The sequence below is a fragment of the Brienomyrus brachyistius genome, chromosome 20, assembly GCF_023856365.1.
Source record: "Brienomyrus brachyistius isolate T26 chromosome 20, BBRACH_0.4, whole genome shotgun sequence".
NCBI classification, from domain to species: domain Eukaryota; kingdom Metazoa; phylum Chordata; class Actinopteri; order Osteoglossiformes; family Mormyridae; genus Brienomyrus; species Brienomyrus brachyistius.
In genome coordinates, this window is record NC_064552.1 from 1,784,856 (window position 1) to 1,812,509 (window position 27,654).

The window sequence follows — 27,654 nt, forward strand, 5'->3', positions numbered from 1 at the left end:
CACTGCATGCCCTCCTCAGAGATCAGGGGGTCTGGGGTGACCGAGCACTGCACGCCCTCCTCAGAGATCAGGGGGTCTGGGGTGACCGAGCACTGCACGCCCTCCTCAGAGATGGGTCTGGGTGGACTGAGTAGGGGTGCTCCTTTCACCTGTACGCTGATGAACACACAGACTCATTCACTCACTCACATACACATTCTGTCCTTCTCTGCCTCATCTCTATCCCCTCTGTGTCCCTCTGTCCCTATGTTTCTCTCTGTCCCTTCTCAGCCCCCCTCTATCCCATCTTCGTCTCTCTCTGTCTCCTTCTGTCCCTTCTCAGCCCCCCTCTACCTCTCTTTATCCCTCTCTGTCCCTCTATGTCTCTCTCTGTCCCCTCTGTCCCCTCTCTGCCCTCCCTTTGTCCCTCTCTGTCCCATCTATGTCCCTCAGTAACTCCTCTCTGTCCCTTCATGTGCACTCTGTGCTCTGGCTGGCTGGAGGAGCCCACAGGCACTCTTAGGAACACTATGTTCCTGGCTTGACTTCCAGGGTCTGCCTCCTCCTCCTCCGCCTCCTCCTTTTCCTCCCCCTCCTCCTCCTCCTCCGCCTCCTGGTCCCTGCTGATTTGCTATTGGCTATCAGCCTGGTAACACAGGACATACTGATACAACCCATCCCAGACTGGGACTGAATCGCGTGGCAGTTTGTGTGTCTACAGCACAGAGGGCAGAAAATGCATCTGACCGTGTTGTGGTCTCCTATGTGTGTGTGTGTGTGTGTGTGTGTGAGAGAGAGGGAGAGTGTGTGTTTGTGTGTGTGTGTGAGAGAGTGTGTATGTCTGTGTGTGAGAGAGAGAGTGTGTATGTCTGTGTGTGTGTGTGTGTGTGTGTGTGTGTATGTGTGAGTGTATGTGTGTGTGTGTGTGTGAGAGAGAGAGTGTGTATGTCTGTGTGTGTGTGTGTGTGTGTGTGAGTGTATGTGTGTGTGTGTGTGTGTGAGAGAGAGAGTGTGTATGTCTGTGTGTGTGTGTGTGTGTGTGTGTGTGTGTGTGTGTGTGTGTGTGTGTGTGTCGGTAGGTACATGTCTCTGTGTATATAAATGTCAGTCTGTGTGAATGTTTATGTCTTTTCTTCCATTACGTTCCATCTTCACAGCTCCTCCTGCTTGCAGTGTCAGCTGTAACAACGCCTCTGGCTGCATTTCAAATACTGATGTCAGGGTTGTTGCACATCACATATTTGACTCTAGGGGAGCTCTAGTGCCACATCGCTGACTGGTGTTATGTGTAACTGTGGCCAGAGGAAAGAGGGTCACGAGCCGTTCTGAAGCATCGCAGCTGAGTCCGAGCCTGAGCAGGCCGCTGGCTGAGCTGCCCCACCGGTGCCAGTGGATGCCCAGGCAATACTCAGCCATTTCGGGGAGATTGTTGTCAAAATGCTGATCATTTCCACAGAAACTGCAGTGGGAGGCAGGGTGTGAGACATTATGGGAACAGGAGTGGCTTTGTGCCGTAGTCTGAGCACCTCGAGGACGGACAGGTTCCAGGTCTTGGATGCCAGTGCTCAGACAGACACTGGATCAACCACTGGATGAAAAATCAATAAAGCCCCATCAAAAACAATTACCAGCTAAATGAATCTCATTGTATAAGGTAAAGCTCACGAACTGCTTGAAGTCAATGTGCTAACGCCGCAGAATTTTCCCATAATTCACTGCAGTGACTGCAGGTCCTGGGGAGCACTGTCGTAATTAATGATGCAGCTGTCATATAGGGTGAGGCTGGACACGTCTGCGAATGGGGGGCTTATACCAGCCCTAACCGAGGGGGCAGCACAGCCCTGCCTGCCATCCTCATACATCTCCCCTGTTCCTCACGATAACCACAATAATCCGCTTCACTTCCTCATTCACATATTCTGGCCCCTATGTGAAACTAGGAAGCTTCCCCCACTGACGCTGAACCTGCCCCCCCTCCACGCGCCTCAGCTGAAATGCGCCCAAATGAGCGGCTACTAGTGGGCGAGGGGCACTGCTCGCCGGCCGACCCCCTGAGGGTAAGATGGGTGGGGCAAGCCAACATTGTCCCCCCAGGGATAAATATAGAGTCTTTGTCTCTGCAGGATGTGGTGTGACATGAGCCGCTGTGATGTCACAGAGATTAGCGCGCTCCTGTCTGTGCCAGGTATGATATAACAATGTCACTTTGTGGGACGGACATTTATCCGCTAAAGTTTACACTGTGGCCTGGGTTACATTGTAACGTATTAATGACATCATACCTGAGTGTGTGATGATTCATGCAGGAACATACAGTGAATTCCGATTTGTTTCTTGATCTATCCCGGAGTCTGTGTCAGGATTCGAACGGGGCGGAGCCATGGAGCTTGGGAGGCAGAGACCTCAGCGGCCAAAGGGTCTGACACCAGAACACCCCAGCGATGGTCCTGCTGCGTCCGGTCTGCCCCTTGGAGGGTCGTCGCCGCTGGCTGATCGCCATTGCCATTTAACGGCACGTCTGGCACCCGCAGTGAGCCGGTAGAAGGAGAGTGAGGAGCACAGAGCTGGGAAGGCAGGAGACAAACCAGCGAACCAGCCTGGGGCGGAGGCTGGACCGGAAGGTGCCAGATCGCCAGCCGGTCCCGCCTGCTTCGCCGAGGCAGAGTGATGTCCCCTGTCAAGACTTGCTGCTCATGCACATTCCTCTGTGTTGAGTCACGATCCGCATTGATCCCGGAAAGGGGAGCTTCCCCCCCCCGCCATCCAGGGGCTGACGTTATGTTCAACGCCGAAATGTGAACAATCCCAATCTGCCTCTTTGAAGCGGGGGGGGGGGCGCGGGCGGGAGGGGGAGCCTTTGTTCAGAGCAGCTGTGGAGTGGGGGTTTACGGAACCCGGGGTGGCTGGCCTGATCTCCTGACATCCCTCTCCTGTTCCTTTCAGGAGGTGTTTCCTGGAAACAGTAACACTGCCTCCCACAACAAACTTAGCCCTGCACCCCCCCCCCCACAACCCATTCTCTTTATAACAACCACCTCTGTCACACAGGATCTCAGATCAGTGTCCCTACCCTGGTGCTGGCTTCTGTGTCACTAACTAAAGTGGACGACCCCCACGGCAGAGTAGGGGAGTCAGGGGGGGCGAGGGCGCACTACGGGAACGGGAGACCTGCTTTTAGCTGCCCCCCCCCCACCCCACAGTTTGCTCTTTGTGTCTGGAACATTACCAGAATGGCGGGAGGGATTGAAAGCAGTGCGTGCTTCACTATCAGCGTACTTCCAGGGACGGTCAACTGGTCTGAACCAATCGCTTACCAGAGGGGGGCCGAGGGTGTCCGCAGTCGCTGGCCAATCCTGACCCACCTCCATGTCACTCTGCAAGCCATGCGGAAGCTGCTGGTGCCCCCAAGCCGGCTGAGGGTGCACACTGTGTGTGTTGTGAAATCCAGCCATGGGTTACTGCATACTGGAATCCTTGAAACGTGACGAAGATTTATTGCCAAGTTAGCACGAAGGGTGTTTATTAACTCAAGGTTATGGATGAAGCAGAATGACATCAGAGCGCTGGCTTTCTAAGCGGACTCTATACGGCTCGCAGATGACTCACCGTGACTCACTCACACAGCTGAGTACAGCTGCAGGGATTTTGGCCCGACCATCTTTCTCAAGAGCGCAGTTATAGTTCTCCGACCGTCACGTTAACTAGCAGCCTTTTGGTTACGACTCCTGGGGAAAACCAAGGGAAAGTTTTTAGTTGACTGCTTCTGCTGTTGTGGTCCACATAACGGGAAGAAAAATGCTCATGTGCCAGGTAGGCACCATAGTGTGTGGGAATAAATGTAATCACTTCTCTCCTAAGAACAGTTGGGTTTATGATTCAGGGTTAACCTCTGAGTGCCGGTGAGAAAGTGAAAGTGAAAATATCCCCCTGATTCTGGCTCCGCTCAGCTTGGAGCAGTTTCCCAGCTCGCTGGCATTCCCATCCCTGTCCCCTCCTCTCCCAGTCCTTTGTCCCACCCTTTGTCATATTCAGGCTTTTCAAATAAATGTTTGGATTGTTCCAAAATGCTCGTTTTATCCTCACACGCTGAAGACCAGTTGGAAGCCATGCTTCCTGGGAATTTCACAGGGACAAGAAGAGGGGGCAGATATTTCGGGTAGTATTTAGCCGCCTGGAGAGGAACATGAGGCAGCCGACAGCGAGCCCAGGACCTTGGGGCAGAAGGCCCCTATCATGGAACCACCCAGGACCTTGGGGCAGAAGGCCCCTATCATGGAACCACCCAGGACCTTGGGGCAGAAGGCCCCTATCATGGAACCACCCAGGACCTTGGGGCAGAAGGCCCCTATTATGGAACCACCCAGGACCTTGGGGCAGAAGGCCCCTATCATGGAACCACCCAGGACCATTCACCCCAAAAAGAGCTTTGTAGTCTTTCAGACGTGACCTTTCACCTCAGCTCTGTCACCACGTGCCAGTGAAGGTGCTCCTCCTCAGCCGGGCTCCAAGGCCCAAAATCTTCGCCCACTGGCTATCTGCCAAGATGGCTGACAGAGCAGAGACAGCGTGGAGTGAAGACATACGATGGGGTTCTGTCTTTGTATGGCGGAATAGCTGAAGGATCTGCAGGCCCACGGACACTGGTAATGTGGGGCCACCCAGACCCAGGTCTTCTGGGGCTGGCCATGACAGCTGGGGTTCAGAGGTCTTCATGAGGTATGTTCAATGTTCCAGGAAGGTTCTCCTGAGTGCCATCGCAGTGGCATGAAATGAGAACTAACAAGAAGGTCTTACTTAGGTAAACTGTATGGTTCTGCGAGTATGTTTGCAGAAGTGTGTGTCTACGTGTGTGTGTGTGTGTGTGTGTCTGCACATGTATCTGAATGTGGGTATTTCTATGTGTGTGTGTGTGTGTGTCTGTCTGTCTATGGGTATATCTACATCTGTGACTTCAAGCAAAAATCTCAAAATACCAAAAGACTTTTAAGTTCTGAATTTTGTTTGGTTACTTATGGTCAAGGTTAGGACTGGGTAGGGGTTAAGGGTGTCATAGCTGGGATTAAGGTTTTCCTATATAATTGAATGGAGAGCCCCATAAAGAATATAAACCTTGGTGTGTGTGTGTGTGTGTGTGAGAGAGAGAGAGAGAGAGAGAGAGAGAGAGAGAGAGAGAGAGAGCGAGAGAGCCTGGCTGTTCACAGGCCATTTGGCCATTTATAAGGTGTTCACACACACTGAATATTGGCGTAGATCTTTGCTGTGGTTTCCGTGGCCTAGATGCTGTTTTTGCTAAGTGAGCCATTTCTGGCTCTGGGTGCATGAGGGGGAGAGGGACAAAGAGAGAGGAAGAGAACAAGCTTGACATGAGTGGGAGGGGTGTTGGCCAAAATGAAGGCGGGAGGGGCCAGTGGTGCTCAGGAAAAAGGGGCCCTCCTCATTCGTCATGAAGGGAACAGCGGGGCCCCGGGGCCCTTGAGGGGTCTCTGAGTAGGTCACTTATAGGGTCACTAACACACACTGATAGGGATGCCGTCACGGATCACTGGAATGGGAATGGAACCTGTTAGTTGAACCTGTAACATCTGCATCCTAGTAGCTATGAAACAGGAACAACAAGAAGCTCAGGTAAAGGCTTTCTCATCTGTCCCTCCCAGGGCCACCCAGCGCTGCCTTTCCGACAGGAGCAGGCCAACAGGTGGTGCTGTTTCTTCTCTTGTTTCACCTCCTACTTGTCTCCTACATTTTTTTGCGAGCGTGAGACCCGGTCAGCTCTGGCAGGATCCTGGCCTTTTGGGGTTATTCCGGTGCCAGCTTGTTGCCACAGGGTGACCCACAGATGAAAAGTTTCAAGCGAAGCAGGTGGATCGTGGAACCAAAAAGTGACGGCATGCGGCGGTGGGTCCGAGGGGAGGAAGTGAAAGTTGGAGAAGTTCACAGGCCATGAAGCTGTACCGGTGCCTTCATACAGCCCCATGGCTCTTCTGTGTGGTCTGGTCTTCGTAACTGTGTCCAGTCGGCGCATAGGCAAAGTGCTCAGTCCTCACATGGTTCTGTGGTCCTGGCTCCATCATGTGAGTTTGCCCTCTGGGGTGAAGATATGTCACCACGAGGCACTTGTTGCTTTTTGTGCCACCAGCTCTCATTTGTCGGTCGGTTCTGCCGTCCCTGGTCTGTTCTGGATCAGCCCCGTGACGTAGCACAGATGCATGACTGTTTTACAGACAGCTCTGACCTTCTATAATTGAGTTAACTGGGTGTCTGTAATTTAAAATCCCCTCTTCCAGGGCTACTATTGAGAAACGACGGGGTGGGGTAACTTCCGGGGCCGTAGCAGCAGAAGGTTACCTAGCCGCGATGTCCAGATGTGCGTAGGTGCAAAGGAAGGACCCTTTATATGTGGTGAGGGTGGGCAATATTGCTGCAGACGGCCAAAAATATCACCCCAGGAATGGGCTGTTCAGATAGTCATAATATTGAGGTTAAGCATCAATTGCACCTGAAACCACACTTAGGTTCAGGCATCATGGTGGATTAAATAAAGCTTGACCTACGGCAGTGCCTGCCTCCGCCTCTCATGCTCATGTGATATACAGACTGTCCTCACTGCCACCACACTCATGACATCATTTCCTCTTCATGTGCTTCTGGAACAATCTGCAACAGCAGCCCATCAGAGAGATGTGTGTGTGTGTGTGTGGGGGGGTGCTTGATTTAAAAGCGGAAAGTCAGATGCTGGAAAGTGAGGGGCTTTTTGTGTTGTCTGTGTGTTTCATGTCTGACTGTGGCAGACTATTGGAGAATGGCATGAGGGCGCTTCTGCAACGACTCAAATTGAGGAACCAATCATGTTTCAGAAAGCAGTAGGATGCAGACTCAAGTTTGTTCAGCCACTGCTCCAAGTTACTAGCATTTGGCTCTGACTCCTTATGCCTGAACCGCAGCTCTGACTCCCAGTGTTTGGCTCTGACTCTTGAGGTCTGATTGTTTGCTCTGACTCCCAGTATTTGGCCCTGAATCTCGAGGCCTGACCATCTGGTCTGACTCCCAGTGTTTGCCTCTGACTCTCGATGCCTGACCATCTGCTCTGACTCCCAGCATTTGGCTTTGACACTTGAAGCCTGATCATTCACTCAGATTCCCGGCGTTTTGCTCTAAATCTGGAGGCCTGGTTGTTTGGTTTGACTCCCTGTGTTTGGCTATGACTGTTGAGGCTTGATCATCCACTCTAATTCCCAGCATTTGGCTCTAAATCCCGAGGCCGGATCGTCAGTTCAGATTCCCAGCGTTTGGCTCTGAGTCTTGAGGCCTGATTGTCTACTCTGACTCCCTGCATTTGGGTCTTACTCTCTAAGCCTGATCATCTGCTCTGACTCCCAGCATTTGCTCCTAAATCTCAAGGCCTTATTGTCTGCTCTGACTCCCTGAATTTGGCTCTGACCCTAGATAGATCCCCTGGGACTCTATGCATCTTCTGATCTTTGCATGTCTCCCTCATGGTTGCGGCCTCACAGAGATTTCAGCTGCCCCAATGACCTCCTGAGTCTGACCTCTGCACAGTGCTCCCCCCCCCCGGCCTCCGCACCCACATTATCCACTCAGAGTCTGGACTCAGAGTTGGGGCCCTGGGCGTGTTAATGCCGCTAAATCCTCAGATGTTCCACAAGGTTAATCCAGATGCTTCTGTCTGGCATCACCAGAGATCACCATCACTAGCTGAACGTCTTGCCCTGGGAATTAAGACCCCCCTCATTCCAGTCAGTGGACAATGCATTCTGGGTAAGTGATACAATATGCAGTGCATTCCATGCCAGAAGGTGTGGGCCTTGGAATCTGCACAGTACCCAAAGCAGGGCTTGAACCCGCAACCCAAGGCTTTCCCCAGCACAGCCACAGGCACCACGGTCCGGCCGAAACATTATGGCCGCTTGAGCGGGGCCTGACTGAAGCTGGCAGCAGAAGGTGATGCGGCTGCAGCAGCTGCTGTGTTTGACATGCAATGCTGCATCCTGCATTATCAACAGGAAGCGGAGGTGGAACACCAGTGCGAGGCGTCCCAAAACTGACTAGGTGTCAACCTCAGCACACCTCCAACCCGAAAATAACTTGCACCACCCGCAGGCTGGAAAAAAAACACACATAGGCACGAGCTGGCCAATCACAGGAGTCGCTCCATGGAAACAGGGACCCGCCCTCCCCCACCACCGCCCCCAGAGAGGTGGAACAGGTACCCACTTCCTGTTCGCTGCTATTGTGGCGGGTTTCAGTCTCACGTGAAAGCTGACAGGCTGCTTGACTTCCTGCTCCGCGCGTCATGCTCCGCCCCTGCCAAATGTGCCCCAGCGACTGGGGGGGGGGGGGGTGGGGGTTCAAAAGACCTGTTCTTCCCTTGTGGTGGCTGCAGGTTCGAGTTCCCACAACATTTAAAGTTACAGCCACCGGTTTTGTCCAAAGCCGCTCATGCATGTGTGGCACATACAGTGTGAATCATATGAGAACGGGAAGGAGAAGCCGTGCGGCTGAAAGTCGGATCATCACTGGCTCCTGTGAACGTAACTCACTTTCACCACAGCACCCCCCCCCCCCCCCCACTGAACACAGGAGGTGTTTTAGGAGGAGATAAATATTTGAAGTGACTTGTCTTAGCTGGTATTTTGTTTGTTTGCGTCTGGGCACTTTCCCAGGGCGTTTGTGTTTCGAAAAAGTCACCCGTCTTAACCTCACACTGAGCAGGCAGACGACCCCCAGAGGTCCCGTGCAGGTCACCATGGTGCCTGGACCTCCACGCTGCAGCGTGTGAAAATCCTTGCCAGGCGGCTGTTCCTCAGATGCTGGAACCGCCACGTCTGGCACCAACAATGCAAATCGCACGCAGTACCCTTTCTGAAGCTTAGCCAGACCGATACAAAACCTCACAATCATGTCTCTGTGCTGCATGTGTTCAGATGTGGCCACATGATTGGCTGTTTGGAGTATCAGGCTCTAATGAAGTGGTGTCTGTTTGTCAGCATGTATGAGCGTTCAGGTCCGCAAACCTCGCCGGAAAGTCGCAGTTCATTCTCCTTCCATTTTATCACACATTTGCAGCGATTGTCTTGGTGACCTTCAGCCTTTGCCGCAAAGTTTGTGACATGCAAAGTCTAACCTTTCCTGTCTTTCTCCGTTCGGGGCTGAACCAAAAACTGCAGCAACAGTAGGAGAAATGCAGGCAGTGGCAGCGTGAGAAACACAAAACAGGCAGCGATGTGGGGGTGAGCAGTGACGTAGGGATGAGCAGTGACATGAAGATGAGCAGTGATGTGCACGGATGAGCAGTGATGTGGGGGTGACCAGTGACGTTGAGATGAGCAGTGATGGTGAGATGAGCGGTGACATGAAGATGAGCAGTGATGTGCACGGATGAGCAGTGATGTGGGGGTGACCAGTGACATTGAGATGAGCAGTGATGGTGAGATGAGCGGTGACGTGGGGAGGAGCAGTGACATGGGGATAAGCAGTGTGACTGCAGGCTGCAGGGCAGACGGGTCCAAAGAGGGGCCTCCAGACCACTTCCCTCGGAGCCCGTTTCCCTGAACTTTCACACCGCTCAGCGTGGCAGCAGGAAGCCAACCGGCATGGGGGCCCCTGGTTGAGATGCTGAACTGTGTGTAGCGACATCTCTGACAGCAAATGGTCACCTGGCAACACCGTGTCCCACTTTCAAGCTTGCCTCTATGATAGCCGCTGCTCTATCAGTCGTGGACATATAGTGTTATGTTTCCATGGAAACAGCTCATCTCTTATAGATGGTAAAGGAGCACAAGTCTGACTGTCATGGCAACAAGACATGCTTCCAGTAAAGCAGACGGCCTCTCTGACTGCCTCTCTGGTATCTGTGTGTGTCCCAGAAGTTACGGGAGCCTATTGCATATGGACAGCAGCTCCGTCACACCTGCCAATGATGCACAATGTCCCAGAAATCTGTCGTTCCGCTATTTAGCGGCGGTAAAATTAGCAAGAAGCATTACAGCCACAACCCCACCCCAGCCTCTCACAGAACTTTACTGTGGGCATCCCAGCAACCTCCCCCTTCTGGGCTAATTTTATCGCTGGAACCCAAATATGTACCCCGACCCCCGACCCCTCTGGGCTAATTCTACTGCTGGAACCCAAATACCCCCCCCAACCCCTCTAGGCTAATTTTACTACTGGAACCCAAATACCCCCCCCCCCCCCCCAGACCCCGCTAGGCTAATTTTACTGCTGGAACCCAAATACCCCCCCGACCCCTCTGGACTAATTTTACTGCTGGAACCCAAATACCCCCCCCCAAGCCCCTGGGCAAATTTTACTGCTGGAACCCAAATACCCCCCCCCCCAACCCCCTGGGCTAATTTTACTGCTGGAACCCAAATACCCCCCCCCAAGCCCCTGGGCAAATTTTACTGCTGGAACCCAAATACCCCCCCCCCAACCCCCTGGGCAAATTTTACTGCTGGAACCCAAATACCCCCCCCCCAACCCCCTGGGCAAATTTTACTGCTGGAACCCAAATACCCCCCATCCTCCGGGCTAATTTTACAAGCATTAGACTTGGGCAGTATCTAATTTTTAATATCATCATACCTTCCAGACATTAGACCGCAGTATACAATATTTTAAGCTATTCCGGTATTTCCCAATAAAATTTGCCTGGGCAGGGGTATTATTGTAATACACCCCCCCCTTCTGCATTTCTGAAATTAATATGGGTGGTCTGGCTTTACGATTACAATCACAAAGACAGTTACAAACAGCTAATCCAAATGGCCCACAAGTTCAGACAGTCAGTAATAAATTCAGGAGAACATTGCAAAAGCCATACACAATAAAAACATTACTTGTGTTACAGTGACACAAATGTTATCTGTACTCAAACGCCGGCCCACAGGTTGCCATAAGTCACATGACAGTTTCCATAGTGCCAGCACTCCCAAGAAACTCATTAGGCAGCGCCCCAGGGGTGCCAGGCAAAAAACAGGAAGTGGCAGCGAACGGAAAAGTCTCTCGGCTCGGGCTGGCAGGCGCGTGACGTCACCACATCAGATGTCTGTGTGTGATTGAAAACTGTCAAACTGCCTCCAGTTCATCAAAATGAAGCTTTTAAACATGGTTTCCGTTGACGGTAAATGCTGTTTTTTTTTTTTCGCGCTGTTTCTCCATAGAGTGGTAACACTTGGCGACCATGCCTGACTGTAAATGCATGCAGAGACCGTTCACCCCGCGGGTGAACCAGCTCACCGGGCCTGTAACAGCATATAACCATCCACCAGTGTAAAGTGAAATCGAACAGCCCGGCACTGATTTACTGATACATCTGGGGAACAAACTCTAAGAAAATGTGGGAATCATATATTCACATACTCAGTAAGCAGAGCTGATGTTCCATCCATCCATCCATCCATTATCTGCTGCTTGTCTGGGGTTAGGTCACGGGCCAGCAGTCTAAGCAGGGATGCCCAGACCTCTCCCCAGCCACCTCCTCCAGCTCCTCTGGGGAATATCAAGGCGTTCCCAGGCCATCCGAGAGGTATAATCTCTCCAGCATGTCCTGGGTATGCTCTGGGGTCTCCTGCTGGTTGGACACACCTTCCCAGGGAGGCGTCCAGGAGGCATCATAGGTAGATGCTCGTACCACCTCGTGTAGCTCCTTTTGAAGTGGAGGACCAGCGTCTCTACCCAGTCGCTACCCAAAGCTTGTATTGGCAGGTGAGGGAAGGAACATAAATCGACCGGTGAATCAATAGCTTATATTTACATTTATTTATCGATTAGCTGCTTTTGCTCCAAGTTGCTCCATGAGCGAGACAGACATTGTACCCCAGGCCCACAGCGGTCAAGGAGCCATAATGGTTATGAATGGTGACATCATAGCAGTGGGGTACACTGGAGGGGCAGTGGGGAACGCTGGAGGTGCAGTGACTCAGCCCTCAGATAGTGATCAGCAATACACTGGTGGCCAAAACTGGAAACATCTAGCACTTTTGGCATTATGCTTTAAAATTTATCACACAAATATTAGCTGTAATGATTATAAACAATTAAAGAATGCTACAAATATAATACATTGATTGATTAATAAAGGGGCGGCATGGTGGTGCAGTGGTTTGCACTGTCGCCTCACACCTCTGGGACCCGGGTTCGAGTCTCCATGTGTGTGGAGTTTGCATGTTCTCCCCATGTCATCGTGGGGTTTCCTCCGGGTACTCCGGTTTCCCCCCACAGTCCAAAAACATGCTGAGGCTAATTGGAGTTGCTAAATTGCCCGTAGGTGTGCATGTGTGAGTGAATGGTGTGTGAGTGTGCCCTGCGTTGGGCTGGCCCCCCATACTGGATTGTTCCCTGCCTCGTGCCCATTGCTTCCGGGATAGGCTCCAGACCCCCGCGACCCTGTAGGATAAGCGGTTTGGAAAATGGATGGATGGATGATTAAATAAGTAACTGGAGCAACAGTTGAAAGAAGCTCTCGTATCTCTAATAGTTGGAAGTGTTTCCACAATTTTGGCCACTAGTGTAAGTGCAAGACAAAGAGCAAGACGGACGGCGCCCAGGGAGCAGAGGGGAGTCGGCCGTACGCTGTGCCCTGCTGGCTGAATGTGTGGCCATTTCCCCCATTCTTTCTGTCTGCTCAGTTGGACTGAAATCTCAGTGCCAATCTTCGGTCTCAAAACTGACGCTGGCTTTGATTTTGTTTAAGTAGGTCACATGTCAAAATTATTTGTATGACATGCAATGTTTACATTTATGGCAACTATGGAGTATTTACAAAGGGCAGGTTTTGGAATCGCATCCAAAAGAAATTCCCTTATTTATGCGCCATTTGAACTGTGATTCCAACACACACCTGAATCATTCTGAACCGGGTCATATGACTGCAGTCTCTCTAATGACGTTTCCGAATGACTGATTTTTGTTTGAATGCTTCCTCTGTGTCCCTGCTTCCCCTGTCCTTTTTCTGCACGTGAGGCGTCGATGTCGCGATTACAGCCCCAGCCGTCACTTCTGTGCGAATCCAATAACATTCGTCACATTTAGGGACAGACCTGACTGCTTTGTGACGGCAGCCATGAAGACCGATTTTTCCTCAGCAGATTGTGCTTGTGATGTCATGTGACACGCTAACGGTGCGTTGGCTGGTTGATGATTCCGGAAAGGCTGCGCTGGCGTCTGTGTGGGTCAGAGTGTGCAAAGCCCCACAACCGGACCCCCAAATATGCGCGCTTGTGGAGGGAGGGAGCCTAGGGGGCGCTGTCCTAAGCAGGGGACACTTCTGCTGTGGAAGTGGGGGGGGGGGGGGCATGCTCTATGTCTTATCCTTCTTTTGGTCTCTCTGTCTCTCTGTTTCTGGATCCCAGGAAAGGGAGAGTGCACCCAGAACAGTGCAGCTTCCTGACGCATGTGTCTGTATGAGGAACTACCCCCCCCCCCCCCCCGCCTCACCCATGAAAGAGGAACTGAAAAAATATATATTTAAAGCCCCTCATTAAAAACACACGGCCCAAAGACCAGCTGTGTTTTGAGAAGTACAAACTACACACTCTGCCCAAAATCGCACAACAATTTATTTTAAAAATTGCTGGTTTATATGTCTGTGTGTTGGTATGTGTCTGTCTGTGTGTGTCTGTATGTATGTCTGTATGTATGTCTGTGTGTGTCTGTGTGTGTCTGTCTCTCTTTCTGTCTGTGTGTGTCTGTATGTATGTCTGTATGTATGTCTGTGTGTGTCTGTGTGTGTCTGTCTCTCTTTCTGTCTGTGAGTGTCGGTATGTATCTGTGTGTGTCTGTCTCTCTTTCTGTCTGTGAGTGTCGGTATGTATCTGTGTGTGTCTGTCTCTCTTTCTGTCTGTGTGTGTCGGTATGTATCTGTGTGTGTCTGTCTGTCTCTCTTTCTGTCTGTGTGTGTCGGTATGTATCTGTGTGTGTCTGTCTCTCTGTCTGTGTGTGTCGGTATGTATCTGTGTGTGTCTGTCTCTCTGTCTGTGTGTGTCGGTATGTATCTGTGTGCGTCTGTCTCTCTTTCTGTCTTTGTCTGTCTGTGTGTGTCTGTGTCTCTCTTTCTGTCTGTGTGTCTGTGTCTCTCTTTCTGTCTGTATGTCTGTGTGTGTCTGTATCTCTCTTTCTGTCTGTGTCTCTCTGTCTGTGTGTGTCTGTGTCTCTCTTTCTGTCTGTGTGTCTGTATCTCTCTGTCTGTGTGTCTGTCTCTCTTTCTGTCTGTATGTCTGTGTGTCTGTATCTCTCTTTCTGTCTGTGTCTCTCTTTCTGTCTGTGTGTCTGTGTGTGTCTGTGTCTCTCTTTCTGTCTGTGTGTCTGTGTCTCTCTTTCTGTCTGTGTGTCTGTCTCTCTCTTTCTGGTGGGCAGAAGTATGAGGTGAGAGGTGGGGGTGCGGAGGTTTGGTAGTGTACGCTAGAGGTGCAGTGGGGTACACTGGAGGGGCAGTGACTGCTCTGCATCATAGATGCTCCGATGTCACCCTGCTAACATCAGCAAAAGGCCCCTTAGGGTACGAGGGACCAAAGAAGAAAGGGAGGGTGTCCCGCAAAGCCGGGCAAGTGACTTCTGGAAAGTTCCGACTTGGGTCCATTTCCAGTTAAGTAATGTGGAAGCTGGATCCTGGTCATTTAAGGTAAATGAGCGGGGCGGTTTTGATGCTGTGGGTGGCGTGCTGACGTGTGCGGCCGTCATGTTTGGGGGAAGCGGCCTCTTAGGTAATCAGAAGCCAGTAAAAATATGGAAACAACAGCAGCTAAATGCTACGGCGCACAAAGCACAACAACATGCAACCTAATACATATGGGCAGCAGCCTGGAGCGAGCCGGAGGGCCATGGATTTAGGGGGTCTGTCCGAACTTGTCAATTCATTAATGACTTAAACGTGTAGGTTTAGCTGCCAAGGCGATCATGTTGCGTCAAAGTGAAGTCATTCGGGAGGAGGGAAAGGCCGGGAATTATGGGAGAAATATGGGTGGAGAGAGTGAGAGAGACAGAGAGAGATAGAGAGGAGGCGTGACTGCAGGGTTATGGACGCATGCAGTGCTTACCTGTAAGCCGAGTTACCCGTCCCTCAGCTGAGTCACGGGCGTGAGCATGGGGGGGGGGGGGGGAGCGGGAAGCAGCGTGTCACTGCCGACAGATCAGAGCGCCGCCCTTGGGTGCCCCCGTCAGCTACGTCATGGAACAGTCCACAGAAGCTCCGATTTCACAGCATACCTCCAGTAAGCGGCAGGCTGTGATTTCACTCTGTGTAAGACCTCTGGCCTCACATACTGTACAGTCACTGTAAAACATCCATCCATCTATCCATTTTGTAAGAGTCCTTCCTGGTCAGGGTTATGGGCTGAGGGCTGGGGCCCATGCCAGGCCACACTGCACAGCACAGGGGAGCACCCCGGACAGGGCTCTTTGCAGGAAGAACCCAGAACACAATCTAACACTAAGGAGACTTTAGGGGGGCCGTTAGCCAGACTGCGGGATTTCAGCCCCCAGCCTGGGGGGAGGCACCGGCTGAAAGGTGTTACAGGCTTTACTGTAGAAGGCGCACGTCTGATGTTCATCGCAGGGCTGCAGGGTCTCCGGCCAGCCGTACAGCTAGTTCTCTAATATCCCGCTGAAACGGGGGAGGGGGAATCCCAATGGGAGGGGCCCCAATCGTGATATCAGAGTCAATAAAACCTGAGCTTAGAGATAAAGTTTGGCTGCTATTTGTTACTTTGCCGGCTCACTCTGAGAGATAAGCACAGTTACATGACAGTCCGTAAAAAAGCACTTCAGTGTTAATCCCCTGGTAATTACCAGAATATTCCGGGTTATTATTAAAGATGGGTCTGGGCTCAGGGTGTTTGTGATCTTCAACGATTCCGATCATTTTCTCCGTGCCAGTCACCCCCAGTAGTTGGACCCCACCCACTCCAGTGTCATAGCTGGAATCATACATCTTGCGCAAATGCCAGACGGGCTATGAAACCGTATTTAGCAATTCTGAAGTAAGAGCTAGCAGATCCTCAATTCTGCGCAGCCCAGGCAGCTCCCACGCACAGAGCTGTCAGGCTGACATGTGGCACTTCCTGCGAAGCCGTTTCCTTCTCTAGAAACTTGACCACTGCCTTGTTCGCAGGACCGATGCAAACAATGCAAAAGTTTGACCGGCGTCTTCTTCAGCTCAACTGAGGAAGTTCCAGGGCATGAAGAGCAGTCAGCAGTCTGCTGTCTATCTGTGCCCAGCGTGATCCAGGTGCCCGTGGTACATACTGTGGTATATCATGGGAACTTTTACAAGGGGAACGAGCAGTGTGTGTGCATATGGGTATATGGCCGAGCATTCGCTAAAGGTGCAGCTCTCTGATGAGGATGGACAGGAGGGAAGTGTAGGAGGAAGAGGAAGGGGGGGGGGGGGTGGGGGGTGTACTTCCTGGCCTCAAGCACTTTTTCCGTGGGGTTAAAATCCTCTTTGGTCTGCAGTTTTTAGCTACAGAACATGTTTCTCTTTGGGTAAAATAACTTATGTTTTGATGTCCTAAGCAAATGCTGTGCTTAAATACATCAGACATACACAGACCCAGCCAACTGGATTCTTTAAGTGGGGGGGGGGCACAGTAGCAAAGTGGGCCTGTTACTCAGCACAGCTTTAGGAGGAGAGGAGGGTGGAGCACAGTGGCCTACAGATCCCACAGCAGATGGAAACTTCTGGGCAGGTTATCTGCAGAGCAGTTAAAGTGACAATGGAGCGTGAAGGGAATAAGTGGGAGATGAAGATCTGGAGGACACAGTTGCAAAGGTCAACTTCCACTCAGTTAAGTGACCGCTGCATGAAGACTCTGCTTTCAGAGTTACAGCAGGCAGCCGACCCCACCATCCGTGGGGCGGTAACAAGCAGCTTTTTTTTCCTGACAGGGGAAAGGAAGCAGCTAAAGGGAAGAGGGTGAAGATCAGGGACATCAGAGAATGGATAGAAATCAGAGAAAAGACGGACAGGATCAGAAAGCTGACAGAATGACACAGCTCAGATGGTAATCAGGCACGAGCCCAGCAGTCCCACTGATGATGCTTCACGGAAAACACACGGCAGCATGCGGACAAAGTTTTTATTGGGAGAAACCGAGAGAAAAATAAATGTCTTTGGTCAATTTGTAGTGAAGTCTCCCTGCATATTAAACCATCAACCCTCCCCCTTAAGATACATTCAAAAAAAAAAAAGTCAATAGTAATCATACCAACACTTATTACGCATTAAATCCAATCTTATCCAGTACACTTGTGACAAGTGATAAAAAAAGCATTTAGGAAAGTTACAAAAAGGCTTCAAAATACCGTGTATTCAATACAAACCCAACGTTACATTCAGGGGAGGGGGGAAGGCGCGTGTATGAAACAGAAACACTCGGGTTAGTCTTAAGGCACGAGCTGGGCTGCTACATTCGCTGGCGGCGTCACAGTGCGATCCTGCGTGGAGACAGTCCCACGGGGATCCGTCCCAGATTATCATCGTAACAATTAAAAAAATATATATAATCCTCAACATATCACTTTCGGACGACTTGCGGACACGTATTAAGAATTCTCTGCTACAATGAGACCTACACACACACAAAACAATATAGAAATGTAAACAAAAACTAAATAAATATTAAATTATCTCTTTACCCACAACAAAAGTAAAGCAGAATATATTACTGTAACGACGCTCCACTTTATGCACAAGAAAGGCCATAATTTAATGATCTTTGGCTTCATCCACTGATAAATATAGCAAAAAAACGTAGCCTATACTGTTCAGGATAATAAATAAGTTAAATAATTCATAGCAAGTTGCTGGATGCTATGTTGCCAACAGCTAAAAAAGCTCTGCAGCAACTCCCGAAGCAGAGTGCTTACGGCGGGGAGGCGGCGGTGCGCGCCGGGAGCCGGCGACCGCGGCCCCGCATCACTGCGCACCGCCGGTTTTGGCACAGCGACCTCACGGTCTGGGAAGGCGAGACCCGCCTCGGGCTCTCAAAAGGACCACAGTCTTTAGTTTCAGTTTTCCTTCAAGGTGCAGCGCAGCAGGTGTGGAAGCCCGTGATTTTGCGCCTCCGAGGCGACATCAAACAACGCGACGCCACATCATAAAGTCCTACAATAATGCGCGTCTCCATCGGACCCCCTTCGGCTCCTTTTCAGTCGTCGGAGATGGAGAGGCGGCTGAAGATTGGCAGGCGTTTCCCCGCCTCCGGGGTCGGGGAGTCGGAGCCGCTGGCGTAGCTGTCCCGGTCAGAGATGGAGTCGGGGGGGCTGGGCGCACGCTCGAAGACCGGCGACGGGGAACGGCGGCGCCGGCTCGGGTATGGGGGAGACGGGGGGCTCAGCTGAGTGCCGAAGAAGCAGTCGGAGGACGGATCAGTGTGGCCGGAACGCAGGGGGGCGAGTAGCGCTTCGAGGGACCGTCCGGGGAAGGAGAGGCCGGGGGGCAGCCCATCGTCGTACAGACCGAAGGGGCAGGAAGACGGCGGCGGGGGCAGGCGGGATACCGGGCTCCCACGGCCGGAGAAGCCGGCGAAGCTGACGCTGTGGTACAGAGCCGGCCGGTCCCGCTCGCCCGCTTCCCCGGGCCCGAAGGCGCAGCGCTCGCGGGGCGCCGCAGTCTCCCCCGGGGAGGGCAGCCGGCGCTCGTCGGCGTTGTGGATGAAGTGGCAGCGCGGTCCGTAGGGGCAGTAGCCGATGGTGTGGAAGGTGCGGCACGGCTCAGTCTTGTACTTGGGGTGCCGGAACGTGTTGCGCAGCTCGCCGCAGCCGTGCGCGAACTGGCACTTGTCGCCGTACTTGCAGACGCCGCTCTCCTCGAAGGGTCTGCACAGCTCCGTCTTGTACCGAGCTGAGTTGGCCTGCGCGCCGGCCCGCTGCTGCAGCACCTCCTGCAGGAGGACGGCGTTCTCCTTGTTCATGACGGCCAGCGGCTCCTCGGAGAACGGGAAGCCCGGACAGCCGGCGAAGTTGCCGCTGCTCGACTGGCTGCGGGAGTAGCAGCGGTTGGTGCAGCTGGAGCCGCTGAGCGGAGCCCCCACCGCCTTCCTGTCAGCCAGACCCAGGGGCATCTTCGCCACATTCAGCCGCTTTTCTTGCTATAAGAAATAAGACAAACAAATTAAGCCGTGATTTCAGCCCCCCCGTGTTTACAGAGGCCCCAAACTTTAAGCCTGGATCACCAACTTATTTGAGTCTTCGGGGAAAATGTCAGTCTCGCCCCCTCCCAGGACCCTTACTCTGGGGGGACACTTTGTTTTCTTTTTAAAGTCACGCAGAAAACTTCCGCTCCATCCGTCGTCCCCGCATTTCACAAGCGCTACTCACCGTAAACAGAAAGTCAATGTCATGTAACATGGACAGGATCGCCGCCGACATTTTCCGCCGTTTGTGTTTGCCGTAGTTTTTACGGAAATAAGGAAAATCCTGCTTTGTGCCAAAGTTCTTTCCAGCGGCAGAGGAGGATTAAGTGTGCGGCCCTGCAGTGGATCTAGCCGTGGAAGTGAAAAGCCGCAGCGCCACCGGACTCGCCGTCCGCCTCTCTGCTATCGCACTTCGCGGTGAATGTTTATGAAAGTCAGCGTCTGGAGGAGGAGCCAAGGAGTTTGGTTGCGCCTCCGGGGGGCGAGGAAGCTCCCCGACACGCCCTCCGTTCCGTCCGCTCCTCCGCTTTTGTTTCCTCACTTCTGACTTACGGCAAAATGCGAATAAGACGCAGCTCATGAGCAACTTAAAAATCACATGACAAACATGACAAACCATGTATGTATATGTGCTTCGCATCTGCCTCATTTGAATATCAAGCTTAAAACGGCGATCGGGGTGTTTTCTTGTCCCAAAACGACTGTCTAATACAAAGTGATCATGTCCTGTAAGAGAGCGACGTAACCTATATACGAAACGCCCCTTTAGTCAACTCTGGGTTAAATCAGAGAAGTTCCAACACAGGAAACATATTTATTTTTATTCGCCCCTCCCCCAGCATATGTTAGCCATAAAAGTCTAATACACAATATGCGTCATCGTTCATCCTTTATGATATTTTTAATTTTCATACTTCTGAACTGTTAATGACACTAAAAAACGGATGTGTAATTCTCAAGTTTTGTCAAACTTTAAGACTTCAAGTTATAAATAAAGATAAAACGATACTAGTGATACGTTTTAACTGGCTTTTGTTGATCGAATTGGAATGATATTTATATGGCGTCCTGTTTAATTTGGGTAAATTTGAAAGCAATAATCTGACCATCGTGGGCTCCGATTAATCACCCTGCTGTACCAGTACTGTATATAGTATACGGGAACGCAGTGTGTATGTAGTATACGGGAACGCAGTGTGTGTTTGGCACGCGAGCATGAGCAATGGGGCTTTCCTCACGCGCCCAAGTGACAGCGCACGGGACCCGCGTCATATCGTGGAGATCGAAGCCCTTTCGTGGCTCTTTGCAATGTCTGATCCTCTCCTCCAACATTAAGAGTGAAACTAGACGGCTTAACTTACACTCAGTTAATGAATAATACTAAAATATGAACTCATTTTCATTTCAAATAAGTCGATGATACAGTTTGTGTTAACTTTACCAACTTGCTCAGTTTGACAGGTGTTCATGTGGTAAAGAAGGCGTACAGTACTTGATATCCTAGAATATCATTCTTAAAGTAAGATTATTTACAAAAAATGTTGGGCTATGAGCGATGGGCTTCCCCAGCGGATGCATCTGGCACAAACGGTTCACATATAAATAGCGCGACTTGCAGTGTGTTGAAACAGTACAACGGCGCCCCCTTGTGTTTAATAAATTAGAATGTGTGCCGGTGTTAAATTAACTTGTGAGGTAAGAGCGGGCTCAAGGCATCAAATAAAATATTACGTCTAACATATGTATTTGTAATCTACTAAAAACTTCATCACTATGGCATATCAGATTTTTTTGTGTAGGATTATCAAACCTGATCATAAACCACCGATTTGGCACCAGTATCCTCAGGCAGGCTGTTCTCGGACCAGCAGGCTGTTTTATTTAAAGTGATGTGCACGTGGGTCAAATAGGGGGTTAAGGGCCATGTTCAAGGCCCCCCGGTGTTCTGCCAGTACTGGGATTTGAACCAGTGACCTGTACTCACAGACACAGCATGATGACCCACTGAGTCACGCACTGGCCCAAAACACAACAAATCTGTAACGTATTTGTTTGTATAATGCGGCTCATTGCGTTTCCCATAGAAATACTGTGCTGCATTCTTGTTCTGTTTTAATTGATAATAATAGTTGGTACTTTATTGATCCCCGTGGGGAAATAACTGCACTGCCTCTTTTCTGCTGTCATGGGATTTTGCACAAAAGTGTCAAATGACGTGACAAATCAAGCCATTTGATGTGATGTTGTGGGATTTGATCATGGCTCTATCCTTCACGAGCAGAAGAGGCTCATAGGTGGATTGATGGCTCTGGACTCGCACAGTTGCCACCGACACTGCAGTCTCCCTGATCTGTTAGGCTGGATGTGTCCAGATTCTGTTTATCTACTAATACTGTACTAATGCTAATCAGTGTTTCCCAATCGGGTCCACAGGGACCTGCAGACAGTGCACATTTTTGCTCCTTTAATGTGGACTGTCTGGCAGGGAGCTGGGAGGGAGCAAAAACATGGTCTGTGGGTCCCTGAGGACCAGACTGGGAAACACTGTTGTAAATGACAGCAGTATGGTCCTCACTGACATGCTGAAATGTCAGCTGTTTTCCCAGCATGCATCACAGCCAAAGCGAGTGTCCAAGCAGCAGCTTCTGTACGACATAAAACCGCCACTGCGTCAACTTCAGTTGGACTGTTTAAGATCCTCGCTTGTCAATTTTGCGGCCTATGAAGAACAGCGGAGGCCTTCTGCGAAGGTGGACATGGAGCCGCCAGCAAGGGTCTTTGCTGGGGGGGGGGGGCTCATGGTGTTCTTGCAGCTGGGATGGCGCTATTTGTGGAGCCCGCGTCCCAAAACTATTTCTGTTTGTCACATGTAACAATTTTGTGAAATTCCTCTCACCATAAATTGCAGGCCGCTGCCCTGACCTAGCCGCAGAACGGCCTTTTCTTGGATGATTAGGCCTTTGGATTATATAATTTGTTGCTAGAGACTTTTGGAACGTTCCTCAGCCGGATTCAGTTCCTCAGAGAAGGTCGGCAGTAAAATTAGGTGACGAGCAGAAATAAACGGATGAAATAAAACCAGTGACAGAAAGTGAAGTAAGCATTGAGAGCAGGTTAGAATGTTCTGCTTGTTAGTGTTCGTCATGCTGTCACTAGTTTATTTAAAAGATGGTTCTGGTGTGAGGGAAGGGGTTTAGACGTCAATGTGGACGCAACGAAAGGACCGGAGCTCAGGGTGTGTTTTGAGAGCGGCCTCAGACGTTCAGCGGCTCGGCGAGTCTGCCAGGCCATCTGTGAAACATCGCAGCTCCCAAACAGCACTTTTGTGGGAACCCTGCCGCGTCACCATGGTAACCACCAAGGGGAGCGTGCGGCGTTTGATTCATATAAATGCATCTTCCCGTTCATCTTGATGATGGGCATTTTGTCCCCATGATTCCTCTGAGAGAGTTTTGCATTAATGTTGACGCAAGAGAACCGAAATCCACAGATGACAAGTTGTAAACAGGAAGAAAAAAGCGTGAGTGTGCTTCACACAAACCGCGGGGAGCGTCAGGCCGGCCTGCTCGCGGCTTGCAGACACAGATTGCAGATTTTCTAGCCTTCTCCAAAGAGACGACAGTGGACAGATTTTTTTCAGCATGTCGGGGAAACAAAAGCATCCCAAGGTCCAGTGAAGCTGAGCCTGAAAGTCTCAGACGCAGGGCTGGTGCTGAGAGGGATAATGCGGAGGAAGGCAACCTTTCAGCACGTCATTTAGCCGTTTCCTGTCAGCCACCTGACCTTCTGGCACTGCTGAGGGCCCCTGCAGTTACCATCTAAACCACATGTTTGTAGTACAAAGCAAACACGCTGCTTTTAATGAACCCAGCTCAGACATGTAGAAATCTGCATATACGTCATTTTTACACTATTATGAGGACACGTGTAATAATGTGTGTTGAATGCTAAGAAATAATTTCGGGCAGCATTTGGTCCTGTGGTAAGGTTTAGTTAGACTTTCTGCTCGTCTCTGGAACAGTGTTATGTGAAGATCCACTTTTCAGTAAATCATCAGTGAAATCTGACTAACTGCAGTATCTGCCACAGTGCAGATACTGGTCATTTGTCCTACAAGGTGGCGACCGGGTGAGGAAATGGGAGCCCCTTTCATCTTTCTTCTTCACCCCGAAGGCTCTCCTATGTGTCTCCTACGCCGCTCTCCTATGTGTCTCCTACGCCGCTCTCCTATGTGTCTCCTACGCCGCTCTCCTATGTGTCTCCTACGCCGCTCTCCTATGTGTCTCCTACCACGCTCTCCTATGTGTCTCCTACCACGCTCTCCTATGTGTCTCCTGCGCCGCTCTCCTATGTGTCTCCTACCACGCTCTCCTATGTGTCTCCTGCGCCGCTCTCCTATGTGTCTCCTACCACGCTCTCCTATGTGTCTCCTACCACGCTCTCCTATGTGTCTCCTACGCCGCTCTCCTATGTGTCTCCTGCGCCGCTCTCCTATGTGTCTCCTACCACGCTCTCCTATGTGTCTCCTACCACGCTCTCCTATGTGTCTCCTACGCCGCTCTCCTATGTGTCTCCTACGCCGCTCTCCTATGTGTCTCCTGCGCCGCTGTCCTATGTGTCTCCTACGCCGCTCTCCTATGTGTCTCCTACGCCGCTCTCCTATGTGTCTCCTGCGCCGCTCTCCTATGTGTCTCCTGCGCCACTGTCCTATGTGTCTCCTACCACGCTCTCCTATGTGTCTCCTGCGCCGCTCTCCTATGTGTCTCCTGCGCCGCTCTCCTATGTGTCTCCTACGCCGCTCTCCTATGTGTCTCCTACGCCGCTCTCCTATGTGTCTCCTGCGCCGCTCTCCTATGTGTCTCCTGCGCCGCTGTCCTATGTGTCTCCTACGCCGCTGTCCTATGTGTCTCCTACGCCGCTCTCCTATGTGTCTCCTACGCCGCTCTCCTATGTGTCTCCTGCGCCGCTGTCCTATGTGTCTCCTACGCCGCTCTCCTATGTGTCTCCTACGCCGCTCTCCTATGTGTCTCCTACCACGCTCTCCTATGTGTCTCGTGCGCCGCTCTCCTATGTGTCTCCTACCACGCTCTCCTATGTGTCTCCTGCGCCGCTCTCCTATGTGTCTCCTGCGCCGCTCTCCTATGTGTCTCCTGCGCCGCTGTCCTATGTGTCTCCTACGCCGCTCTCCTATGTGTCTCCTACGCCGCTCTCCTATGTGTCTCCTGCGCCGCTCTCCTATGTGTCTCCTGCGCCACTGTCCTATGTGTCTCCTACCACGCTCTCCTATGTGTCTCCTGCGCCGCTCTCCTATGTGTCTCCTGCGCCACTGTCCTATGTGTCTCCTACCACGCTCTCCTATGTGTCTCCTGCGCCGCTCTCCTATGTATCTCCTACGCCGCTCTCCTATGTGTCTTCTGCGCCGCTCTCCTATGTGTCTCCTACGCCGCTCTCCTATGTGTCTCCTACTACGCTCTCCTATGTGTCTCCTACCACGCTCTCCTATGTGTCTCCTACGCCGCTCTCCTATGTGTCTCCTACCACCCTCTCCTATGTGTCTCCTACGCCGCTCTCCTATGTGTCTCCTACCACGCTCTCCTATGTGTCTCCTGCGCCGCTCTCCTATGTGTCTCCTACGCCGCTCTCCTATGTGTCTCCTGCGCCGCTCTCCTATGTGTCTCCTACGCCGCTCTCCTATGTGTCTCCTACGCCGCTCTCCTATGTGTCTCCTGCGCCGCTCTCCTATGTGTCTCCTACGCCGCTCTCCTATGTGTCTCCTACGCCGCTCTCCTATGTGTCTCCTGCGCCGCTCTCCTATGTGTCTCCTACGCCGCTCTCCTATGTGTCTCCTGCGCCGCTCTCCTATGTGTCTCCTGCGCCGCTGTCCTATGTGTCTCCTACGCCGCTGTCCTATGTGTCTCCTACGCCGCTCTCCTATGTGTCTCCTACGCCGCTCTCCTATGTGTCTCCTGCGCCGCTCTCCTATGTGTCTCCTACGCCGCTCTCCTATGTGTCTCCTACGCCGCTCTCCTATGTGTCTCCTACGCCGCTCTCCTATGTGTCTCCTACCACGCTCTCCTATGTGTCTCCTGCGCCGCTCTCCTATGTGTCTCCTGCGCCGCTCTCCTATGTGTCTCCTACGCCGCTCTCCTATGTGTCTCCTACGCCGCTCTCCTATGTGTCTCCTACGCCGCTCTCCTATGTGTCTCCTGTGCCGCTCTCCTATGTGTCTCCTACGCCGCTCTCCTATGTGTCTCCTGCGCCGCTCTCCTATGTGTCTCCTACGCCGCTCTCCTATGTGTCTCCTGCGCCGCTCTCCTATGTGTCTCCTGCGCCGCTCTCCTATGTGTCTCCTACGCCGCTCTCCTATGTGTCTCCTACCACGCTCTCCTATGTGTCTCCTACCACGCTCTCCTATGTGTCTCCTGCGCCGCTGTCCTATGTGTCTCCTACGCCGCTCTCCTATGTGTCTCCTACGCCGCTCTCCTATGTGTCTCCTACCACGCTCTCCTATGTGTCTCCTACCACGCTCTCCTATGTGTCTCCTACCACGCTCTCCTATGTGTCTCCTACGCCGCTCTCCTATGTGTCTCCTACGCCGCTCTCCTATGTGTCTCCTGCGCCGCTGTCCTATGTGTCTCCTACGCCGCTCTCCTATGTGTCTCCTACGCCGCTCTCCTATGTGTCTCCTACGCCGCTCTCCTATGTGTCTCCTACCACGCGCTCCTATGTGTCTCCTACGCCGCTCTCCTATGTGTCTCCTACGCCGCTCTCCTATGTGTCTCCTACGCCGCTCTCCTATGTGTCTCCTACGCCGCTCTCCTATGTGTCTCCTGCGCCGCTCTCCTATGTGTCTCCTGCGCCGCTCTCCTATGTGTCTCCTACGCCGCTCTCCTATGTGTCTCCTACGCCGCTCTACTATGTGTCTCTCTTTTGGCTCTGTAATCTGTGCCTTGAAACCACATAAGTGTGCATTGCAGACAGATGTACAGTCACACATTCATCATACCTAAGAGACACACTATGCAGTAGAGCAGGAAGACCAGAGGTAGAGATGGAGAGAGTGGGGAAGAAAGAAATAGAGAAGGTGGAAGAGAGAGAGATGGGGGAGTGGAGAGTAAAAGGCTTTGGGAAACCAGATTTATGCGGTTTCCTGCTGGGCCCAAATGAGGCCCTGGGGCACGGTTATCTAAGGCGTTCCCTTATCTGGGACCCCGAATGAGGCCCTGGGGCCCGGTTATCTCAGGCATTCCCTTATCTGGGCCCCCGAATGAGGCCCTTGGTCCCGGTTATCTCAGATGTTCCTCTTATCTGGACCCCCGAATGAGGCCCGGCTATCTCAGATGTTCCCCTTATCTGGGCCCCCGAATGAGGCCCTGGGGCCCGGTTATCCCAGATGTTCCCCTTATCTGGGCCCCCGAATGAGGCCCTGGGGCCCGGTTATCTCAGATGTTCCCCTTATCTGGGCCCCCGAATGAGGCCCTGTGGCCCAGTTATTTCATGCGTTCCCTTATCTGGGCCCCCAAATGAGGCCCTGGGGCCCAGTTATTTCATGCGTTCCCTTATCTGGGCCCCCGAATGAAGGACCAAATCACTTTATCTGCACTATGTGTCTGCTGGTCTGTGCACTATGTTCACTTTATCTGCACTATGTGTCTGCTGGTCTGTGCACTATGTTCACTTTATCTGCACTATGTGTCTGCTGGTCTGTGCACTATGTTCACTTTATCTGCACTATGTGTCTGCTGGTCTGTGCACTATGTTCACTTTATCTGCAATATGTGTCTGCTGGTCTGTGCACTATGTTCACTTTATCTGCACTATCTGTCTGCTGGTCTGTGCACTATGTTCCTGCTGCTGCATGCAACAGAATTTCATTTCCCCCTGTGAGTTAATCTTAGTAAGATTTAACTGGTAATACGGTATATGGGTGACAGGACAAGATTGAATGGACACCCCCCCCCCCCCCTCGCCTTATCTGCATTTCAAAGGCTATGGGTGTCGTCTCGACACTTTTCCTTTCCACAGGATCAAAAAGCTGCCTACCTCCCCCCTGCCAGACTTCTGTCTACGCCTCTGACCCAGCGAAGAATTGCCTCTGTAACTTCCTGCCCGGACCTTCAGTTCCCAGACCAGCTCCTGCAGTCACATGTCTGCCTGGGTCTCAGCCAGCCTCCGACTGGCTGTTGGAATTACTCAGGCGCCACTGAAACTGTCAATATGCTTCATGCTTTACAGCCTGATGAACTGGAAAAGATAAAATGAAATACAGTAGTCAAGATTAAATCTGGCTTTGAGGAAACTGGACTGATTGCATTAGGAAGTGAGAATGAGTTCTCGCGTGTGTCCTGGCCTGGTGCTTGGGAGGACTTGGCCTGCATTCATGGGGAGAGGGACACAGCTCATGCCAAAATTCCTCTGGGGACTTAAGGAGGGGGAACGTGCTGGAAAACAGTCAAGACGGGCTGTAACTGCCTGATCCCCCCCAGCCCTAGGGAAGCCCCAGGAAGGGGGAGGCACACCTGCT

At 51.8% G+C, this 27,654-nt stretch overlaps 1 protein-coding gene and 1 long non-coding RNA gene across 2 annotated transcripts; one reads left to right on the forward strand and one right to left on the reverse strand.

Moving 5' to 3' along the window:
• The first annotated feature begins 15,132 nt into the window (after window positions 1-15,132).
• LOC125715579 (uncharacterized) lies at window positions 15,133-17,251 on the forward strand. The gene is made up of 2 exons (XR_007384104.1): window positions 15,133-16,780; window positions 16,882-17,251. It is a non-coding gene; the product is annotated as an uncharacterized LOC125715579 (long non-coding RNA).
• LOC125715573 (mRNA decay activator protein ZFP36L2-like) lies at window positions 17,059-19,581 on the reverse strand. The gene is made up of 2 exons (XM_048987296.1): window positions 19,315-19,581; window positions 17,059-19,085 (listed from the first exon to the last, which is right to left on the reverse strand). The coding sequence occupies exons 1-2, from the start codon at window positions 19,363-19,365 to the stop codon at window positions 18,144-18,146; spliced, it is 993 nt and encodes a 330-aa protein (XP_048843253.1). The 5' UTR covers window positions 19,366-19,581; the 3' UTR covers window positions 17,059-18,143.
• Between the last annotated feature and the right edge of the window lie 8,073 nt (window positions 19,582-27,654).